General features: G+C 41.7%; 1 protein-coding gene across 1 annotated transcript; it reads right to left on the reverse strand.

The window, feature by feature from the left end:
- Nucleotides 1-2,271: 2,271 nt before the first annotated feature.
- On the reverse strand, nt 2,272-12,763 carry LOC140740396 (dynein light chain Tctex-type 5-like). Its single transcript, XM_073069533.1, has 4 exons — nt 12,652-12,763; nt 11,350-11,463; nt 11,201-11,263; nt 2,272-2,977 (listed from the first exon to the last, which is right to left on the reverse strand). Exons 1-4 carry the CDS (start codon nt 12,748-12,750, stop codon nt 2,630-2,632), a joined length of 624 nt encoding a protein of 207 aa, XP_072925634.1. The 5' UTR covers nt 12,751-12,763; the 3' UTR covers nt 2,272-2,629.
- Between the last annotated feature and the right edge of the window lie 10,690 nt (nt 12,764-23,453).

The following is a 23,453-nucleotide window of genomic DNA, read 5'->3' on the forward strand; positions in this document are numbered from 1 at the left end:
CAGGCAGAAACGGAAAAAAAATCGCTCAAAGAATCCTGGGTCATCTACGTTTGTATATTTGGGACATATACATTAGCAAATACCATTAATTTATTCTCTAATTTCCCTGATACTATAACAAAATGCCCATTAGTATCAGAGACTACCTTGTGTTGAACAAAGGGAACTGTATTATCTATAAAAATCGAAACTCCCCTAGACTTGGCCTGAAAACAAAAGTGAAAGTGTTATCCCCTCTATTGGCTAAAAAAGGCATGAATTATCAGAGTTACGTATGTGAGTTTCTTGTAAAAAAAAAATTGGGACCTTAAGTTTTTTAATATAGTCAAAAATCTTATTTTATTTCACAGGGTGATTTAACCCTTTCACGTTAAGACTAAGTAAGTTAGTAGTATAATCCATTTTAATACTATTTAAAAGAAATGTTAGAGGGATAATCCCTGAAATGATTAATAAAACTTAACAATGACCTTTGAGATAAGGTAACCAAGCAACAGATTTGGCTAAGAATCCAAAGCAGCTTCCAGGGAAAAAAACCCAACTGTCCTCCCCCCTTCCAAAGAGAAAAAGTCGACTGAAGAAAGTCGATGCCTACATCTAATGATATAACATTGCCCCAGAGAACCTACTGGCTTAGCTCCAAATTAATTTCAAGGTTAGAAGTATTCCAACCTAGTCAAAACAACAGATAAAAAAGAAACTTAATTCTGATATCAAGAACTCTAGAGAAATAGGTATAATATAAAATAATATGAACACACAAAGTATTAGCTCATTGAAGTCTTATTCTCAAAATAAAGCCTTAAAAGGTTCAAAAAGAGAGTTGACTACAAGGTTTATCATAGGTAACATACGCAGTTATTCGTGTAAAAAATAATAAACAGTCAATTTTCTGACTCTAAAAATTTCTGAGCCTCTAAACTCCAACGGAACCTTTCCTTCGAACCATCCCTCAGTGTAATTCTGAGCTGAGCTGGATACCGTAAAGAAGGCTTAAAATTTTTGTTGAACAGCTCTGACATGACACTTTCAAACTTAGCTGCTCCCTCATGATCTCTGCTGAGAAATCCTCAACAATCCTAAACTTCTTGCCATTGTAATCGATCATACCTTTCCAATGGGATTCATGAATTATAAGGTCCTTTGTTTGAAATTCATGAAAACAGATTATTACTGAATGAGGTCTGTATCCAAGCATTCTACTCCTAGGCACTCTGTGAGCTCAGCCTGTGAATTCCGTAGGGTGATCACCTTCAGTTAACTTCGAGACCAAGAATTTGTAAGTTATTTCTTCTGCTTCTGTTTTCTAGATCAGTAATCTTCTGTCTTAATTCTTCATTAGCCTTGGATTGTTTTTCATAACGCTTTTGCAGGTCATCCATTTTCTTATCCAGAATCGACAGGATTTCTTCATTCTCTTTTATTCATTTATCGTGCTCAGTTAAGGTTTTTTGAATAGAATCCAGTTTTATACCTAGTTGTTTAATTTCAGAGCCAAGTTGCTGGAACTCTTCGGAGGATTCATTTCTGCGTCGCTAAAATTCCTCTGAAGCTTCACTTCTTTTTTTTTGCAGCAATTCAATAATAGAATCCAAAGGTGTAGAAGGATCTTCTTTTTTAGGACCTTTAGCAGTTCTTGCAGCCATGGTAAGACAATGTCATGTTCAAAAGTAAGTTTTAAATCAGGTTGGAAAGTTAGAAAAGTAAACTAGGAGCAGCTGCAGAATCTCTACCAGAATGTTCCATCCACAGCCAGCAGGATAGTCCTGCATTTTGAATGAGATGGTAGAAATAGTGTTTAAGATTGGCATCATTTGAAAGCCATCTGGAAAAGTTCATGGATTGGAGGAGATTTAGAGGTCTGTGAGTCAAACATGGGCAGATGGGAGTGGTTTGCTGGGCAACACAGTTGGCATGGTTTTAAGACAATGCCTCTATGAATCTTTGTGTGGTGAGGCATTTAATTGTCAACCCTGAACATCACAGCTCTAGTTATAAGAATCAGAATTATCTTCTGGTAAACTGCTCCTCCTCTGTTCACTTTATCTCCCCTAATCTACCCAATTCTTCGTATATCACCCCCACATTATTTTCCCCTCCTCCAACCGATCCATCTCCCTCACTTGATTCCATGGTCCACCTATCAGATTTCATCACCTTTAGCCCTTTGTCACCTCCACCCATCACCCCCCAGCTTCTGTCACAATTACCACTCTCTCCCTCCCCTCTGTTCATCAGCCTATTACCCCTCCTCATATTCATCCACCGGGTTTAAATTTTTTAATTTAAAAAAAATGTAATTATCAGAATTATTATCGCTGACATTTGTTGTTTTGTCTACTTTATCTTTCCCTATAATTCAGGCAACTCAAGTGTTCCTAAAATGTTGAATGATCCCACCTGCCCACATTTGGTCCACAGTCCTCTTAATCTCCTCCTATCCATGTATTTCCATATTGATGGTAGAGAAGAGGGCATGTCCTCTTACATTTGCTTATTCTGGATAATTTTACCAGGTGAATTAGTTTCTCTCTTATTTACTCTTAAGCACAGTTAGATCAGCTATCAACAAGGAAAACACCTCTGAAAAATGCACTCTGCTATCCAGTATAACCAGCCTGAGAACCCCTTACTCACAGTACAAGGCAAAGATGCTGGCAACACAGAACATGGTCCTGTTCTCATAACTGTGGGAGACAAATGTGTCAGCATTGGTGTCCCAGAGGGCACGGCTGGTCAAAAGGGCATCCTCCTGGCACCTCTCGCCCACCGTCACGATGCACACCAACTTGTACCTGGGCGGCAGTCTCCCCTTGGCAAACTCCTTGATTTTGTTGCTCATTTCTAACGTGAGCCTTCTGGCAATGTCAGGATCATAGGAGATGACGTTGAGCTTACTGGGCAGATATTCTTCCAGGAACTTCTGGACAGGGAAGGTGGAGAATTTCTGAGGGGGTTTTGAGGGAAAAGGTGGTACCTAGAATTGGAAGAAACAGTTTTCAGGGGATAAGTCTTTACTGTGCCCTGGCAATTCTGTAATTATACAGACAGCATGGCAACATATCACTTTACAGCACCAGAGAACTGGTTTGAAGTTTTTGCAGTGCAGTGAAGGGGTCATAGATAGAGGGGGTGGGGGGAACTAACTAGAATAGTCAATCAAGTTAATCTTCTGGGGGAGGAATACCTTTTCTCCCTCCCAGCTTCTTACTTCATACTGCTTCCCCTACAAATTCCTCTCTTTAGCTTTCCTCCCTTCATAACGAGAGGAGTTACAGTTGCAATTTTCCAGTCCTCCGGGACTGTGCCAGAATCAAGTGGTTGTTGAAAGATTGTGACCAATGCATCTGTTATCTCTTCAGCAACCTCTTTCCGGATTCTGGGATTTAGACCTTTGAGTTTGCCTAGCACTTTTTCCTTTGTAATAGAAATGGCACTCACTCCTGCTCCCTGACACTTATGGACCTCTGGCATACAGCTAGTGTCTTCCACAGTGAAGACTGAAGCAAAGTACTTATTAAGTTTATCTGCCATTTCTTTGTCCCCTATTACTACCTCACCAACATCATTTTCTAGTAGTCCAATATCAATTCTCACCTCCCTTTTATTCTGTATTTAACTGAAATAAAAACTTGCAGTATCCTGCTTTATATAATTGGCTAGTTTGTCCTCATCTGTCATCTTTTCCCTTCTTATAGCTTTTTTAGTTTTCAAAAGCTTCCCAATCATCCAACTTCCCACTCACTTTTGCTACCTTATACAGTATGCCCTTTCCTTGGCTTAACTTCCTTAACTTCCCTTGTCAGTCACAGTTGCCGAGACCTGATATTTGAGAACAACTTCTTCTGTGGGACAAATCAATCCTGCGCTTTGTGAACTATACCCAGAAACTTCAGCCACCTTTGTTCTGCTGTCATCCCCACCAGTATCCCTCTCCATTCCACCTGGGCAAGCTCCTCGCTCATGACTCTATAATTCCCTTTATTCCATTGCGATACTGATACATGTGACTTGTGCTTCTCCTTCTCAAATTGCAGTACGAATTCAATCATATTATGATCACTGCCTCCTCAGGGTTCCTTTATGTTAAGCTGACTACTAAGATCCAGGTTATTACACAATCTAAGATGGCCTTTCCCCTACTAGGCTCAAGCACAAGCTGCTCTAAAAACCTATCTCGTAGGCATTCGACAAACACCATCTCTTGCGATCTGACACCAACCTGATTTACCCAATCCCCTTGCATATTGAAGTCCCCCTTTATAATTGTGACATTACCCTTATATCATTCTTTTCTAGAACCCTTTTCAAACTCACTCCCACATCTTGGCTACTATTTGGAGACCTATATATGATTCCCATAATGGCTTTTTTTACCTTTGCAGTTTCTTAACTCCACCCACAAAGGTTTGACATTCTTTAACCCTACGTCACCTCTTTCTAAAGATGTAGTTCCATCTCTTACCCATAGAGCCACACCACCCCCTATGCCTTCCCGCCTGTCCTTAAGACCATAAGAAACATCCTCTCCACATCCACTCTATCGAGGGCTTTCAACGTGTAATAGGTTTCAATGAGGTCACCTCTCATTCTTCTGTATTTCAGTGAGTACAGGCCAAGAGCCATCAAACACTCTTCAAATGACAAGCCTTTCAATCCCAAAATCATTTTCGTGAACCTCTTTTCAACCCTCTCAAATGTCAATACATCCTGTATTAGATAAGGGGCCCAAAACTGCTCACAATACTCCAAGGGAGGCCTCGCCAGTGCTTTATAAAGCCTTAACATTACTTCCTTGCTTTTATATTCTAGTCCTCTTGAAATGAATGCTAACATGGTATCTACATTCCTCACCACAGACTCAACCTGTAAGAAATCCTGCACAAGGACTCCCAAGTCCCTTTGCACCTCAGATTTTTAAACTTTCCCTCCATTTAGAAAATAGTCTACCCTTTTATTTCTTCTACCAAAGTGCATGACCATACACTTCCGGGCATTGTATTCTATCTGCCACTTCTTTACCCATTCTCCTAATCTGCATAAGCCCTTCTGTTTCCTCCCTACTTCCTCAAAGCTACCCGTTCCTCCCCTATCTTCGTATTGTCCACAAACTTTGCTGCAAAGCCACCAATTCTGACATCCAAATCATTGACATACAATTTTAAAAGAAGCGTTCACAACATAGGCGGCTGTGGAACACCAGCGAACCGGAAAAGGTTCCTTTTATTCCCAGTCTTTGCCTCCTGCCAATCAGCCACTGCTTTATCCATGCTAGAATCTTTCCTGTAATACCATGGGCTCTTAACTTGTTAAACAGCCTCATGTGTGGCACCTTGTCAAAGGCCTTTTGAAAATCCAACACAACATCCACCTTTGTCTATTCTGCTTGTTATTTCTTCAAAGAATTCCAACAGGTTTATCAGGCAGGATTTTCCCTTGAGGAGACTGTGGCCTATTTTATCATGCGTGTTCAAGTATCCCATAACCACATCCTTAACAAATGACTCTAACATCTTCCCAACCACTGAGGTCAGACTAACTGACCTATCATTTCCTTTAAGGCCATAAGACATAGGAGCAGAATTAGGCCATTCAGCCCATCAAGCCTGCTCTGCCATTCCATAATGGCAATCCTGGATCCCACTCAACACCATACACCTGCCTTCTCGCCATATCCTTTGATACTCCGACCAATCAGGAAAATATCAACTTCTGGCTTAAATATACGCATAGACTTGGCCTCCACTAGCCTACCGCAGAGCATTCCACAGATTCACCACTCTCTGGCTAAAAAATTCCTCCTTACCTCCATTCTAAAAGGTTGCCCCGCAATTTTGAGGCTGTGCCCTCTAGTTCTGGATACCCCAACCACATAAAACATCCTTTCCACACCCACCCTGTCAGGGTCCGGTCCAGTCTGGAATCCGCGTTCCGGGTCTCGATCCGGTCCGAGGGCTCCGGACTCTGGGTCCTGCAGTTGCCCCTCCCGTCACCCATGAACTAGTTAGGACCCTCCTGGCTCAAGGAGGCACACCTGTAACTCATTGAGCTGCAGGTGTTTATAAGAGGCCTTGGGACTGGGACCAGGCGGGTGGTCATTTTGTTCTGTTTCCTGTTTCACCGCCGGCTCCGAACTCTTCTCTGCATTCTGTTATCTGTTATCCTGCCTGGGCTCAGATCTACTCATCATGCTTCTCTGCCCCGTACCAGTACTGCCAGGTTAGTCCGCTCCCCCACCTTTCTTCCCATGCGCTGGTCAGGCTTCTCCGCTTGTTTGTTTTGTTCACGCGGTCGCGCTGTCTGCCGGCCTTTCCCAATTTTCCTGTTATCATGGCTGTTGTGTTGGTCACCCTGGACCTATGCCTGTTCCTACCCCTTGCCTCCGTCGGGCAGGTCCGGCTGACCTGCCACTGCCCAGCGGGGGTTCTACCCCGTCCTCCTCTTCCGCCCGAACCCTGGGATTGTGCCCCGCACCCGCCTAGGGGTCCGTGTCGTGCCCAGGCCTCCGGTGTTTCCGCCTGGGAGACGGCTCTACCCGGGATATATGCGACCCGCCCAGGGAGGGCTTTCCGCCAGCTTATCTAGCCACCTAGACCTGCCTGCCTGCCTGCCTGAACCCCGGGGACCTGTGGGCCTGCCTGCCTGAACCCCGGGAGCCTGTCTACCTGAACTCGAACTCCGGGAGCCCGCTCCGCTCTGCCTGTCCGAACTCCGGGAGCCCGCTCCGCTCTGCCTGCCTGAACTCTATCTACCTGAATCCCAGCTCTACCCTTAAATGCCATGGCATCCCCATCCTGTCCTCCCCCTAGTACTTCAGTGTTTGCGTCCTGCGTTTGGGTCCATCCGGCCCCCATTCCTGACACACCCTGCCTAATCATTTCAACATTTGGTAGGTTTCAGTGAGATCCCTCGACATGCTTCTAAATTCCAGTTACGACAGATGCAAAACTGCCAAATGCTCCTCGTATGTTAACCCCTTCATTCCTGGAATCATCCTTGTGAACCTCTTCTGGACTCTCTCCAATGATAACACATCCTTTCTGGGATATGGGGCCCAGAACTGTTGACAATACTCCAAGTGTTGCCTGACTAGTGTCTTACAAAGGAGGGGTTACCAACCTTTTTTGCACTGCGGACCGGTTTAATATTGACAATATTCTTGTGGACCAGCCGATGGGGGTGGGGGGTGTTAGTCACAACCAAAATACAGCGATACTCGAAGGAGGTTCCTTATGTCCAGTCTATTCCACAATTTAGTTTTCGTGGCTATCAGCACTTGCTTCTGTCCCGCTTGCTCACGTTTTCTCCGCTCAAAAAACTCAACAGGTTTGTCTTTAAGTGCAGGGAGCTTGGACTCAAGGTACCAAAGCAGTTTTGAGGGGTTCATTGCCTCATTAGACAGCCTCCCAGCCTGAACTCCAGCCTCCCGCCTGCACCAGACACCTTGGCCAGGTGTGGCTGGTCGTGGGTGGGGTGAGAGGACAAGGTAAGGGCCGCAGGTCCCTGTGCTGGGGCCGCGGCGGTCGCAGTCCGGACAGCGAGGAGGAGTGCGACAGGGTGTGTGCCCACCCCCCCTTGTAGGTAGGTAAGATCTATCGGCCGACAAAAGTTTGGGTCAAGGGATGACTTTCAGTAGATCGCAGTGAGGTAGCTGCTTTGCTACTTACGAAACCCTGAGCCGAATTAGGTCGTCTGTGAATATTTTAGCACCGGGTTCCCCACGAACATTCGGTGTGCTAAACAGGTTTAGAGGCGGCGCCCATCTGCCCGTGCTCCAAGCCAGTAGCAACAGCACTTCCCACTGGCCGCATGAGGCAGCCGGTTACCTGAGGCCAATCAGTGATCCCTGGTGTGAGGGTATCACTGTGCTTAGGTGACTGATGACCTCGTGCACGTTCAAGTTTAACAGTGGACATGACAGGGAATGAGGAAAGGTGCAGCTGACTCATATTGTTTCATATCACGGCCCGGTAGCACATGCTTTGCGGCCTGGTACCGGTCTGCGTCCTGGTGGTTGGGGACCACTGTTACAAAGCCTCAGCATTATCTCTTTGCTTTTATTTTCTATTCCCCTTGAAGTAAGTGCCAATATTGCATTTGCCTTCTTTACCGCAGACTCAACCTGTAAATTAACCTTCTGGGAGTCTTGCACGAGTTCCTCTGCACCTATGATGTTTGAAACTTCTCCCAATTTAGAAAATAGCCAGCACTATTGTCCTTTTATCAAAATGCATTATCATATATTTCACAACACTGTATTCCGTCTGCCACTTTTTTGCCCATTCTTCCAGTTTGTCTAAATCCTTCTGCAATCGCATTGCTTCCTCAGCACTACCTACCCCTCCACCTATCTTCATAATATCTGCAAACTTTGCCACAAAGCCATCAATTCCATTATCCAAAGAACTGATAAACAGTGTAAAACATCGCAGTCCCAACACTGACCCCGTGAGGAACATCACTAGTCACTGGCAGCCAACCAGAAAAGTCCCCTTTTATTCCCGTTTGCTATCTCCTGCCTGTCAGCCATTCCTCTATCCATGCCAGTATCTTTCCTGTAACGCCGTAGGATTTTATCTTGTTAGGTAGCCTCATGTGTGGCACCTTATCAAATGCCTTCTGAAAATCAAGTAAACGGCATCCACTGCCTCTCTTTTGTCCACCCTGCTTGTTACTTCCTTGAAGAACTCTAACAGGTTTGCCAGGCAAGATTCCCCTTCATAGAAACAAACTTTTTGTCATTAGTCTCCAAATATCCCGAAACATTATCCTTAATAATAGACTCCAACACTTTCCCAACCACTAAGGTTAGGCTAACTAGCCTATAATTTCCTTTCTTTTGCCTTGCTCCCTTCTTAAAGAGTGGAGTGACATTTGCAATCTTCCAGTCCTCCGAGCACGCCAGAATCAAGTGATTCTTGAAAGAGCATGACCAATACGTCCGTTATCTCTTCAGCAACCTCTGTCAGTACTCTGGGATTAGTCCATCTGGTCCAGGGGGCTTATCCACCCTAAAACCTTTCAGGTTGCCTAGCACTTTTTCCTTAGTAATAGCAATGGCACTCACTCCTGCTCCCTGACACTCACAGACCTCTGGTACACTGTTAGTGTCTTCCACAGTGAAGACTGATGCAAAGTACTTATTAAGTTCATCTGCCAGTTCTTTGTCCCCCATTACTACCTTACCAACATCATTTTCCAGTGGTTTAATATCAACTCTCAGCTCCCTCTGATTTTTTATATAACTGAAAAAAAACTTTTAGTTGCCTGCTTTATATTATTGGCTAGTTTGCTCTCACGTTTCATCTTTTCCTTTCTTACAGCTTTTTTAGTTGCCTTTTGTTAGATTTTAAAAGCTTCCCAATTATACAACTTCCCACTCACTTTTGCTACCTTATATGCCCTTTCCTTGGCCTTTATGCCTGGTTGCCTACCCCTGCCATTTGAGAACACCTTCTTCTGTGGGACAGATCTATCCTGTGCCTTGTGAACTATTCTCAGAAACTTCAGCCATCTCTGCTCTACCGTCATCCCTGCCAGTATCCTCCTTCAATCCACCTGGGCAAGCTCCTCTCTCATGCCTCCACTATTCCTTTTATTTCATTCCTTTCTTCTGCCTTTCTCCCTTCTTAAAGAATGGAGTGACATTCTCTGAAATCATGCCAGAATCAATCAACACTTGAAAGTTCATTACTATTTCCTCTACAATCTCTTCAGCTTCCTATTTCAGAACACTGGGGTGTACACCATCTGGTCCAGGTGACTTATCTACCTTCAGACCTTTCAGTTTCCCAAGAGTCTTCTCTCAAGTAATGGCAATTCCACACACTTCTGCCCCCTGACACTCTCAAACTTCTGGCATACTACTAGTGTCTTTTAGGGTGAAGAATGATGCAAAATACTTATTCAATTCATTCGCCATTTTCTTGACCCCATTACTGCTTCTCCAATATCATTTTCCAGATGTCCGATATCCACTCTCACCTCTTCAGATACTTTATGCATCTGAAGAAAATTTTGGTTCCTCTTTAATATTATTGACTAGTTTACCTTCGTATTCCTTCTTTTCCTTCTTTATAACTCTTTAGTTGCTTTCTTTTGATTTTTAAAAGCTTCCCAATCTTCTAACTTCCCAATAATTTTTGTTCTGTTATATGCCCCCTCTGTGGCTGGCTTTGACTTCTCTTGTTAGTCATCTTGCCTTCAGAATACTTCTTGCTCTTTGGGACATACATATCCTGTACCTTCCAAATTTCTTCCAGAAATTCCAGCCATTGCTTCTCTGCTGATGCCAGTATTCTTTTCCAATAAATTTTGGCCAGCTCCTCTCTCATGCCTCTGTAATTCCCTTTACTCTACTAAAATACTGATACATCTGACTTTAGCTTCTCAAATTGCAGGTGAATTCTGTTTTATTATGATCACCTCCCCTAAGGGTTCCTTTACCTTAAGCTCTCTAATCCAGTTCATCGCACAACTCCCAATCCAGAATTAGCTGATCCCCTAGTAGGCTCAACCATGATCTGCTAAAAAAAGTCATTCTAGAAATTCTCCCTCTTTGGATCCAGTACCAACCTAATTTCCCCAATCTATCTCCATATTGAAATCCCCCTTGACTATTGTAACATTGCCCTTTTGACACCCATTGTAGTCTGTAGACCACATCCTTACTATGGTTTGGGGATCCGTATGTACTTCCCATCAGGATCTTTTTATCCTTGCAGTTCCTTAGCTCTACCCATAACAATGCAACACTTTCCAACTCTATGTCACCTCGTTCTAATGATCTGATTTCATTTTTTTACCAGCAGTGCCACACCACCCTGTCTGCCTACCTGCCTATCATTTTGATACAACACACACAAAATGCTGGTGGAACACAGCAGGCCAGGCAGCATCTATAAGAAGAAGCACTGTCGACATTTCGGGCCGAGACCCTTCGTCAGGACTCACTTGTGTGTGTTGTTTGAATTTCCAGCATCTGCAGATTTCCTCATGTTTTATCATTTTGATACAATGTATTTCCTTGGATGTTAAGCTCCCAGCTGCCAATATCCAGACATCACCCAAACTGTGAAAGCATTGAAGACTAAGGATGTAGTGGATTGGTGTAACTGTCACTGTGGATGTGTGTGCTGAAGGGCCTATTTCTAGAAGAATTAGAAGTAGAAAGAGGCTCTCTGGCCTTTAAAAACCTGACCTTTTCATTTACAATCTTGGTGACAACTGGTTTCTTGGCAGCTATCTTCAATGCCGTTCTTTCCTTCCAAGATAAAAACAGAATTTGGTTATTTATTTCCTCCTCTTAAAACTCAAATTCTTTTCTACTGGAACAACATTCTTAGTCACCTTCAGATTCTTCGTCAGTCTCCAGGCAATGAGAAGTCCACTGATAGTGAAAGAGGGAGGTGGTGCCCCATTTAAAATGTTTCCCATTGAACTTTTCCCTTTCACCGCTCGAGGCTGCAAACAAATAGAGGAGATTAAACAGACAGTGTTTATATCACCCGGGTCAAGAGAGTGCTTCCCACTGGACCCTGTTTAAAATGGGGGTTCAGGTTCAACCTTATTGTCAATGGCAAGGAAGACACACGGTGTAAATGCTATGAAAGTTCATTTTTAGCAGCAGCAACTTAGCACACTACAACCATGGCAAGCATAAGTTAACATAAACTTAAATAACAATTAATTATATATAACTTAATCATGAAAAAAATAAACATCAAAATAAATGATGCCAGTGTGAGTTGAGGGAAAAGAAAAGAACTGCAGTTTGAGATAAAGTTAGAGCTTTCAGGTCGGTACAAAGCCCTGATGGCTGTGGGGAAGAAGCTGTTGTTGAAGCTTAAGGTCAGTCTTCATGCTCCTGTACGTCCTTCCCGATGGCAGTGGGGAAGAAGTTGTTGTTGAACTTTGAGGTGTGGGTCTTCAAGCTTCTGCCTGATGGCAATATCAAGAAGAGGGCACAGCCCGGATATGGGGGTCCCTGATGTTGGACGTTGCCTTTCTGAGATATTGCCTCTTGTATACACAAGTGCCTGAATCCACTACTCTCTGTTTCCAAAGGATATGCTGTAAGATATCAGCTGGTTCTGGCATATGATCATGAAATAGTTCAGTAGTCCTGAAACAGAAAGGTTTGTTATATTTTGGGATGCTTGGAGGACAGAAGAATTGTCCTGATGATGCACAGGGTGAGGCCGAGGATGTACTGAATAAGTTTATGGCTGCACACCTACCGAATACTGAAAGTCCTGGATGGAGTGGTTTTTCTCTCAATCTCAGTACGTGTGACAACAAACAACGATCATGGATCAATTTCATTCATCATATACATTTGCATGCATTAGGAACTTGACCAATATGCAACAAAAAAAACAACATTCAAGAATTATAAAGAATAAAGAATTATATAAAAATAATGCCAAAAGTTCAGATATGGAATAAACTGTTCATAAATGCCTGAATACCAGCATATATTTGCAAAGTAAACAGCATTATAAAAGCAGTTTGAAGTGTTTACTGTGTAGTTCAGATTCTGAGGTAATAGACAGGGAACGGTGGGGGGGAGGGGAGGGCCAAACGTGAAGCCAAGACGAGAAAAACTTCCACCACGTTACGTTAGCATGTCGTTGCTGTCCCATGCCTTACCTCTGGGGCAGTTTTGTCATTGGCTCTTTCTTTAGTGGACACTGACACCTTCTTCTCTGTGGCTCTGGCAGCAACCAGACTCTGCCCTCTGCTGTCCATATTGAGATGTACGTAAGGCCCTCGAAACCTCAGTTCAGTGATCCACTTCTCTATTCCCTTGCTCTGCAATGGCTTTGGTATCTTCATCATAAAATCAGAATCAGAATCAAGTTAATATCGCCATCTTATGCAAAGGAACAACTTTATTCACAAAATATATTGACATATATTAGGAATTTACTGTAGTGTGTTGTTTAGGTTGCAACAAAAAACACCACTCAACAAATTTGAAGAATAAAGAATTACACCTCCTGTACCTATCAAAGTGACCACTGAGTGTATGCTCATGGTCTTCTACTGCTGTAGCTCATCCACTTCTAGGTTCAATGTGTTGTGCGTTTAGAGATGCTCTTCTGCACTCCACTGATGTAACACATGGTTATTTGACTTACTCTCGCCCTTCTGCCAGCTTGAACCAGTCTGACCATTCTTTTCTGACCTTATTTTCCCCCAGAGAATAGCCACTCACTAGATTAACACACAAGTTGCTGGAGGAACTCAGCAGACTGGGCGGTATTTATGGAAAAGCGTAAACAGTCAATATTTTGGACACTGAACATCAACTGTTTATTCATTTCCGTAGAGGATTCCTGGACTACTGAGTTCCTCCTGTATTTTGTGTGGATTGCTTTGGATTTCCAGCACCTACAGATTTTCTCATGTTTGTACCACTCACTAGATTTTTTTTTGTTTTTTACACCATTCTTTGTAAACTCTAGAGACCGTTGTGTGTGAAAATCCTGGGGGATCAGCAATTTCTGAGACACTCAAACCACCTTGTCTGGCACCAACCACCACTCCACAGTTAAAGTCACTTAGATCCCATTTCTTCCCATTCTGATGGTTGGTCTGAACAATTACTGAACCTCTTGACCATGTCTGCATGCTTTTATGCATTGAGTCGCTGCCACGTGTTTGCTGATTAGAGATTAGCATTTACAAGGTGTATTTAGGGTGCATGGGGTGGGTTGGTCCTGACTAAATGTCAGGAAATGCCAATAGCGATTATATAGCTTCTCCCACCCAAGCCAACTCCGCCTTCACGTAGGACTTAGGTCTGGGTGCACCCTGTCTATGGCGAGGCGCCGGAAAAATAACCAGACCAATGGTGGTGGTGTCACCTAAAATCACTGAAGTCTTCGGAAGCAGGGAGATGGTTTCCAAGCTTTGGTGGAGGATTGTCTAACGACAGCAAAGGTTGGGCGATGTTTAGTGTATAATTCCCACTTGGGAACACCAGTAGAGGTAAAAGAGGTTAGATGAGCACTGGGGCAATGGCAAACGACAGTTGAAATTTCTGCCTAGTCAATCATGGAAAGAAACAAAAGAAGGAAACCAGGTAACAGCGTGAATGGGGTTTTATTCTAATCAAGAGAACAACAGCTTGCTCGGTAGGGGTAATCATGTGCTCCAGGTGACAACAGACCGTCATCCGGAGACTGTAAGCAATAGGAAAAGGCTAAGGGTAGTAACATGGAACATCCGTACACTTTACCAGAAAGGAAAGTTGGACAACACATTAAATGAAATGAAAAGGTTGGAAGTTGATATCTTAGGCCTGTCAGAAATTGGATGGACCGACAGTGGCAAATTCACTAAGAATAGTTCTCTGATAATGTATTCTGGAGGTCAATAGCCTATGTATGGAGTTGGAATTATTTTAAACAAACAAGTATCAAAATGTCTTATGGGATATTGGGCGATATCCGACCGGCTGCTTTTAGTTAAATTAAGGGGTAACCCTTTTAACATTAGCATAATCCAAACCTATGCACCGACAATTGATATTGTCATTTAAAGTAAAATTGAATAGGTATATGGACAGGAAAGGAATGGAGGGTTATGGGCTGAGTGCAGGTCGGTGGGACTAGTTGAGAGTAAGCGTTCGGCATGGGCCGAGATGGCCTGTTTCCGTGCTGTAATTGTTATATGGTTTATATGGTTAACAAAAGATGCAGATGAAGAGGATATCAACAAGTTTTATGATGATCTCAACAGTACTTATGAGTAATGTAAATCTCAGGATATACAACTAGTCACGGGAGATTTTAACTCCAAAGTTGGACAGGAAAGGGTTGATAACATGATAAGACCTTTTGGATTAGGGGAGAAAAATTAAAATGGAGAAAGGTTTACTGATTGGTGTGTCAGAAACAACCAGGTGATCACCAATACTTGGTATAAAAACCATCCACGTAGATTGTGTACTTGGATTAACAAGGAATCAAATAGACTTCATTACCATCAATGAACGCTTTAGAAATAATATCACAAATTCTAAAGCCTACCCAAGAGCAGACTGTGGTTCAGATCACCATCCAGTAATAGCTACCATCAAAACAAAATTAAAGAAACTGAAACATGGAAAAAAGAGAGATGTTGGGAGAACTTAAAAATGATAGCATACTTAAGCAACAATTCAAAACAGCTGTAGATGAACACCACAAAAAAAACGAAACAACACCTATTTGGGACAGATTTAAATATGCGATACAGCAATCAGCAGAGGAGATAATCCCAGTACAAGAAATCCAACACACCAACAAGGGGTGGATAACCCAAGAAATTCTAGATCTGATGGAACAAGGAAGGTTAGTGAAGAATAATGAAGAGCAATACAGAGAGCTAGACAGACAGACCAGACAATTGTGCAATATTGCAAAGGAAGGACGGCTGAATCAAAAATGCAATGGAGTAGAAGGCCATATTAACAACAGCAAAGAAATGCACAAGGAAATTACTGAAATTAAGAAAACCTCCTGTACAGGATGCATAAGATCAGCAGACGGATCCATACAAACAGATCCAGATAAAGTATGTGAGAGGTGGATTCAGTACATAGAGCAGCTTTTTGAAGATAATAGAGGAGAACACCCAGATATCAAACACCCTAATTCTGGCCCACCTATTACCAACTAAGAAATAACTAAATCAATGAAAAGCATTAAACATGGTAAAGCCACTAGACCTGATGAAATTTCAGTGGAAATGATACAAGCCCTAGAAGATCTGGGCATAGATACTCTTTTTGAATTGTTTAATGGCATATATGAGTCCAGTGTATTGCCTGACGATCTCTTGAAATCAGTATTTATAACACTGCCAAAAATTCCTGGAACTATTGACTGCGAAAATTATAGAACAATCAGTCTTATGAGTCACATAATAAAGATTTTGTTGAGAATAGTTTTGAGTCGTTTTTTTCTGGTGATGTCATCGTCAAGAATGGCAGCTTAAGTCACTAGCTCCTCCGGAAAAACGTGTATTAAGCCCCATTAACCAGTCAATTATAATATTTTTCAAAAAATATTTGAACTGAAAAGAGGGGCAAGAATGGGGAGAAGAAATGGAAATAAAAAAAGCGACACTGCGGAGCCTGTGGTCGAGAGGAGTGCAGCGAGTGGCTCTCCGGTCCGACCGCGTGCGAGCGAGGCGGCTGCTGGGCCTCGTTCAGACGAAGCAGCGAATGTCTTCGAAATCCTGAAAGAAATAATGGAGGTCCAGAAAGATATAAAGCAACAGCTCTGTGATATTAAGGCAGCGCTCGCCAGCATTAATCAAAAAATAGCAGTGGCAGAGACTCGCATTGAGAAGATGGAAGATTGCGTTCAAAATGTGGAACGGATACTGAGCAAGACAATAAAAATCATACATCACCAAGAAAGTAAACTGCTTGATCTGGAGGGAAGATCACGGTGGAAAAATATCAGAATCTACAATGTTCCCGAAGGAGCGGAGGGCCCATCTATGACGGAGTTTGTCGGAAAGTTACTGTGGGACGCCCTGGAGCTTCCCCCAGCTATGAAGCTGGAAGTGGAAAGAGCGCACCACGCGTTTGTTCCGAAACCTACCCAGGATAGAAAGCCATGCACAATTATAATTAAATTCCTTCGGTACAGCACCAAGGCAGAGATTCTACGAAGGGCCTGGGGCAAGAAGAGAGTGTTTTTAGAGGATAAATTAATATATTTCGACCAAGATTACCCCCCACCCCCGCGGTCCTCCAGAAACGCAAAGAATACTCCGAAGTAAAGTGAGTATTAAAGCAAAATAAGATTAGATTTCAAACTCCGTACCCTGCTAAACTTCGAGTGTTTTATGACAACGGGATGCAGTTGTACCAGACAGTGGAAGAGGCGACTACAGACATGAAGGCCAGAGGGTTGCCTGTCAGCATGACCAAAATGAGGGAAAGCCTGGCTGAGGAATTATCCCGCTCCGCTTGGGAAATAGTGCGAGAAACGAGAAGGCAGGAGACGGGAGGAAGCCGAGAGAAACATATCAGGAAGAGACCGGGAGTTTCCCAAAGACAGTCCTCACCCCCTTCAGAAGAGCCATAAGGTTTGGCTAACTTTAAAAATGTTGAGAAGCTAAACAGAAGCAAAAGTACACGGTGATATACCTATCTCGAGAAATACTTATTATAATGTGGATTTTATATTACTTAGTTGTTATTCTTTATTCGCTCACTTACTCCTTTTTCCCCACTAAAATGAGAATATATATATATATATATATATATATATATGTGTGTGCATATATGTGTATGTGTGTAATGTGTGTATGTGTATATGTGTGTGTGTATGTATATATATGTATATGTGTGTGTATATGTATGCATATATATTTATTTGTGTGTGTGTGCATGTGTGTGTATATATATATATATATATAGGAGTACATAGGGAAATCTTTTCTGTGTAATGGATTTGTTCACTGACTTTTATGAATACTGCAATGGGGGCCCTCAACACACAAGTAGGAGAGGTTATCCCCCACAGCTAGACATCTCCTCTAGCTCAACACAGGGTCATTTACTAGAGACCTCTGCCTTAGAATCATACATTCATTGCCATTTTTGTTATTATTTGAGTTTCTTTGTTCTTATTTGTTCTGGGAGTAGATCGATTAAGTTTTATTCTAATTTCAATGATACATTAACAGATAAATACAGATGGCTAAGGATAAGGTAAAATTCATTTCTTTTAATGTAAATGGGCTATTAAATCCAATCAAGCGTAAGAGAATTTTATCCAAAATGAAAAAAGAACAAGCCCATGTAGTATATTTACAGGAAACTCATTTAAGTGATAATGAGCATAAAAAACTAAAGAGAATGGGCTTCACTGATCTGTTTTTCTCATATAAATCAGGACATAGGAGAGGAGTTGCTATTCTTATCTCAAGTAAGCTAAATTTTGAAAAAAATATTCAAAATGGGAGATAAAGAAGGCAGATATATTCTGGTAAGGAGGAATATAGACGGCAATTCAGTTACTCTGTTGAATATATACGCACCCCCGGGAAGTGATATTGGTTTCTTTCAGAAAATTACTGATATTATGGTAACGGAAACAGAAGGTCTCCTGATATGTGGGGGAGACTTACATTTACAATTACAACCAAACTTAGACTCTTCCAATAGAAAAACCTATGAAACAAAATCTTTACATAAGAAAGTTAATACACTTTTTGAGGATGTTGGTTTAATTGATATATGGAGGGACCTTTTCCCTGACAGATGGGATTACACTCATTATTCTGCTCCACATTCTGTATATACAAGAATAGACTATTTCATAACATTTGGAAAAGACAAAGACAAAATAAACACCTGGGGAATTGGGACAATAGATGTAAGTGACCATGCACCTACATATTTATCTGTTGATTTTGACCTACAACCAAAGAATACTATTTGGAAACTAAATTCAAGTCTACTCAATGATCCGTACTTTAAGGAACAAATTAAAAAAGAAATTGGTCTCTACTTAGAATTTAATGATAATGGAGAGGTTTCACCTCCCATTTTATGGGATACTCTGAAGGCGGTCTTAAGAGGGAAAATTATAGCGATATCTTCGTATAAGAAAAAAGTAAGGAATAAAACATTAGAGGAATTACAAAATAGGCTGAAGGAACTAGAGAAAAAACACAAATTGAATTTGGCACAGGATACAGTAGGAGAAATTATAAGAATTAGGACTGAAATAAATAATTTGGTTACGCAAAAAATCAGGAAAAACTTAATGTTTCTGAAACAGAGACATTATGAAAGTGGATCGAAATCTATGAAAATACTGGCGTGGAAACTGAAAAAAAAAGATATCAGAAAATATAATTCATAGAATTAGGGACCCAAGAAAGAAAATGATAAAAAATAAGCTAAGTGAAATTCAAGAGGCTTTTGAAGTGTTTTACAAAACACTATATTCCAAAGTTCCAGGGGGAAGCATAACCCAAATTGACACCTTCTTGAATTCTCTAGAGTTACCCACTTCAAGCGAAGAACAAAGTAGAAGGATGACTGCTGACATAACTGAAGTTGAATTAAAAGCTGCAATTAGTAGGCTTAAATTAAGCAAGTCACCAGGATCAGATGGGTATACGGCAGAGTGGTACAAAGAATTCAAAAAAAAGTTAATTCCTGTTTTACTCCCCACACTGAACTGGGCTCTAAAAAAGGCACAATTACCACCCAGTTGGAAGGAAGCGATAATCTCAGCTATACCGAAAGAAGGCAAGGATAAAATGGAATGCGGGTCATTTAGACCAATATCCGTTCTTAACGTTATTTACCTCCATCATGGCCAAACGATTAGAGGAATTTCTACCCATACTGATAAGTAATGATTAGACAGGTTTTATACAACAATGCCAGACTCAAGACAATATACGAAGGACACTTCACATTATGGATCATGTACAAAAAAATAAAATCGAAGCAATAGTGATAAGCGTGGACGCTGAAAAAGCATTTGATTTGGTTAATTGGAAATTTCTTTACAGAGTTTTACATAGATTTGGTTTCCAAGACACAATTATTAAAACTATACAGACACTATATGACAATCCTACTGCTAGGATTAAAATCAATGGATATTTGTCAAATAGTCTTACCCTAGAAAGGGGCACGAGACAGGGTTGTGCATGGTCACCACTACTCTTCACGCTATATCTGGAACCATTAGCTCAATACATCAGACAAAATGAAGATATCAGGGGAATTACTATTAAAGGGACAGAGCATAAATTGGCTTGTTATGCGGATGACATTTTGATCTATCTAGGGCAACCAACATACTCTTTACCTAAATTGATGCAATCCTTTGAACAATATGGTCAATTATCAGGATACAAGATCAACATAGATAAAACCCAATTACTTTCATATTACTATAGCCCACCAAGAGAAATTGAAAGTCGATACACCTGGGCATGGCACACAGAGTCTTTCAAATATTTAGGCATCATTATGCCAAAAGATTTGGCAAAATTATCAGAATGTAATTATCAGCCTCTATATAAAAAAATTAAGGAAGATGTGGTAAGATGGAGCCTGATTCCTTTTTTCAGTCTCAGTTCAAGGATTGAGTCTATTAAAATGAATATACTGCCCAGACTGTTATATTTCTTTCAGACCCTACCAATAGAGATTAATCAAAATCAATTAAATGAATGGAACAAGATGCTATCAAGGTATATTTGGCAGGGTAAAAGGCCTAGAGTTCGTCTCAAAACTTTGCAATTAGCAAAGGAAAAGGGGGGATGGGGCCTACCTTCTCTTAGAGATTATTATTTTGCAGCACAGTTGAGAGCTGTGATATGTTGGTGCAACCCATCATATGACGCTCAATGGAAAAACATTGAGGAGCGGGTACTTCCCATCCCCATACAAGCAATTTTGGCTGATAACAACCTGCAAAGGTACATAAATACTATTGATAACCCATGGGTGAAATTGACTCTTAAAATATGGAAAACCACTATAAAAGAATATAATCTCGAGGGAGATATTGCAATTCTTAAATGGTGTGCATATGACTCTGATTTTACACTAAATAAATTGGATGCTAGATTTAAGGACTGGACAGCTAAAGGAATAACAGTTCTTTGCAACATAATGAAAGAAGGAACACTGTTCAGTTTTGAAATGCTTAAAGAGAAACACTTATTAGAAAAACAAGATTTTTATCGGTATTTACAGATGTGACAATATGTTAATAAGATGCTTTAAAATGTAACCAAGGCAAGTACATGCTTGATAGAGCTCTTTAGAAAAGCATATAATTCAGATAATGGTAGTAGAATCATTTCAAGCATGTATAAGGGGTTGTCAAATCTTAAAACACATTCGACTTCATACATTAAAACAAAATGGGAGAAGGAAGGAGGGATAATTATATCGCCTTTATACAGGGGTCTGTGGGAGGAGCCACAGGAGCAGTCAGCAGAGGGGCATGTCCAGAGGTATATGTAGTTCACCACACCTGTGTTTGGTGATATCCCTTCGAACCTTTCCTATCCATATTACCATCTTTTAAATGTTGTGTCTGTACCAGCCTCCAGCAGCTCAGTCCAGATATCTACTATGCTCTTAGATCCCTTTTAGATCTTTCCCTTAAAACTATGTCCTCTAATTTTATTCTTACCTATCCAAGAAAAAAGACTGTGATTACCTCCCCTATCTCTGACCCTCATGAGTTTATAAACCTCTGTAAGGTCACCCCTCAGCTTCCTTTATCCAAGGAAAACAGTCCCAACCGATCCAATCTCTCCTTGTTACTCAAGTCCTCCGGTACTGACAGCATTCTTGTGAAGTTCTGCTGCACCCTCTCTACCTTAACCACATCTTCCTGCGATCTGACAAAAAGAACTGCATATAACCTCCAAGTGTGGCCTAACCTATGATTTGTACATCTGTGGTGCAATTGTGCAGACAATTGTAAGATTGTTTCAAAAGACAAAGAAAGAGCTTACCTTTATTTGTCATGTACAGTACATCGAAACAGATAGAGAAATGCATCATCTGCGTCAAGTGTCACCACGCTTCCGACATCACCAGAGAATGCCCAGAACTTATTAACCCTGACCCAGACCTCTTCCCATTGTGGGAGGAAACCAGAGTACTGCGTTGGTCGTTCACACAAACAACACATTCACTGTATGATTTGATGTTCTGATTTACATGTGACAAAGAAAGCTAATCTTCCACACGGTTCCTTTATTGACTGAGGATGCTAGAACTCTAGAAATTGGTGTCCAGTCGCGCATGGAGAACATGATCTACACATGGAAGGCTGCTGACCCATCACCATCCTCGCAAAAGCAAAGGATTGGTCGATGAGTATCGGAACAGCTGCAGTTACGTAAAAAAATAATTTTTTCTACTTTCACAGAACAGAACAGCACATAAACATCAAGAAAGCTCACCTCTGTCCCAGGATACTGACAGACTTTTACCACTGTACCATTGAGAGCATACTCACCAACTGCATCTCAGTGTGGTATGGCAATTGTCCCGTATCGGACTGCAAAACACTCCAACGGGTGGTGAAAGCTGCCCAGCAGATTATCAGCACCCAAGTCAAGTCAAGTCAAGTCAAGTCAAGTCACTTTTTATTGTAACTTCAACCATAACTGCTGGTACAGTACACAGTAAAAACGAGACAACGTTTTTCAGGACCATGGTGCTACATGGAACAATACAAAAACTACATTGAACTATGTAAAAACAACACAGAAAAAAGCTACACTAGACTACAGACCTACCCAGGACGGCATAAAGTCCACAAAACAGTGCAGGCATTACAATAAATAATAAAAAAGACAATAGGCACAGCAGAGGGCAGTAAGTACGTGTCAGTCCAGGCTCTGGGTATTGAGGATTCTGATAGCTTGGGGAAGAAACTGTTACATAGTCTGGTCGTGAGAGCCTGAATGCTTCGGTGTCTTTTCCCAGATGGCAGGAGGGAGAAGAGTTTGTATGAGGGGTGCATGGAGTCCCTCATAATGCTGTTTGCTTTGCGGATGCAGTGTGTAGTGTAAATGTCTGTAATGGTTGAAAGAGAGACCCTGATGATCTTCTCAGCTGATCTCACTATCCACTGCAGGGTCTTGCGATCCAAGATGGTGCAATTTCTGGGCTTTCTTTGCTATGGAGCTGGTGTTGAGGGACCAGGTGAGATTCTCCACCAGGTGAACATCAAGAAATTCGATGTTCTTAACGACCTCTACCGTCGATGTCCAGCAGGGAGTCATTGCTCCATGCCTTCCTGAAGTCAACAACCATCTCTTCTGTTTTGTTCACAGTCAGAGACAGGTTGTCTCCATTGAGAACATCAACCATAAACGCTGCCTGGGCAGGGTGAAATGCATTATAAGGATACATCTCACCCTAACCATGAACTTTTTACTCTCCTCCCATCCGGTAGGCGCTACAGGAGCCTCCGCTCCTGAACCAGCAGGCACAGGAAGAGCTTCTTCCCTGAGGCTTTGACCCTGCTGAACCTCACATCACAGCGCTAAGCAGTATTGCACCCATATTGGACTGTCTCAGTACTTCTATATTTGTGTGCTGTAGCACTTACTTTTTATTCGCAGTTATTTTGTAAATAACACGATTCTTTGCATTTCTGGTTAGATGCTAACTGCATTTCATTGGCTTTGTATCTGTACTCGGCACAATGACAATAAAGCTGAATCTAATCTAAATCTAAACAGGCCCTTCAGCCCATGATGTTGTGCCAAACTAATTAAAATATTATTAAATGAACAACTCATCCCTGCTGCCTACACAATGTCCAGTCCCTTCTATTTCCTGCACATTCTAATGCCTATCTAATGAATGCCTCTATCATACCTGTCCTCTCCCCACCCTCTACCACTCCAGGCATCCATCACTCTCTGTGTAAAAAATAAAA

Source organism: Hemitrygon akajei, chromosome 16 (assembly GCF_048418815.1).
Source record: "Hemitrygon akajei chromosome 16, sHemAka1.3, whole genome shotgun sequence".
In the NCBI taxonomy this organism is placed as follows: Eukaryota; Metazoa; Chordata; class Chondrichthyes; order Myliobatiformes; family Dasyatidae; genus Hemitrygon; species Hemitrygon akajei.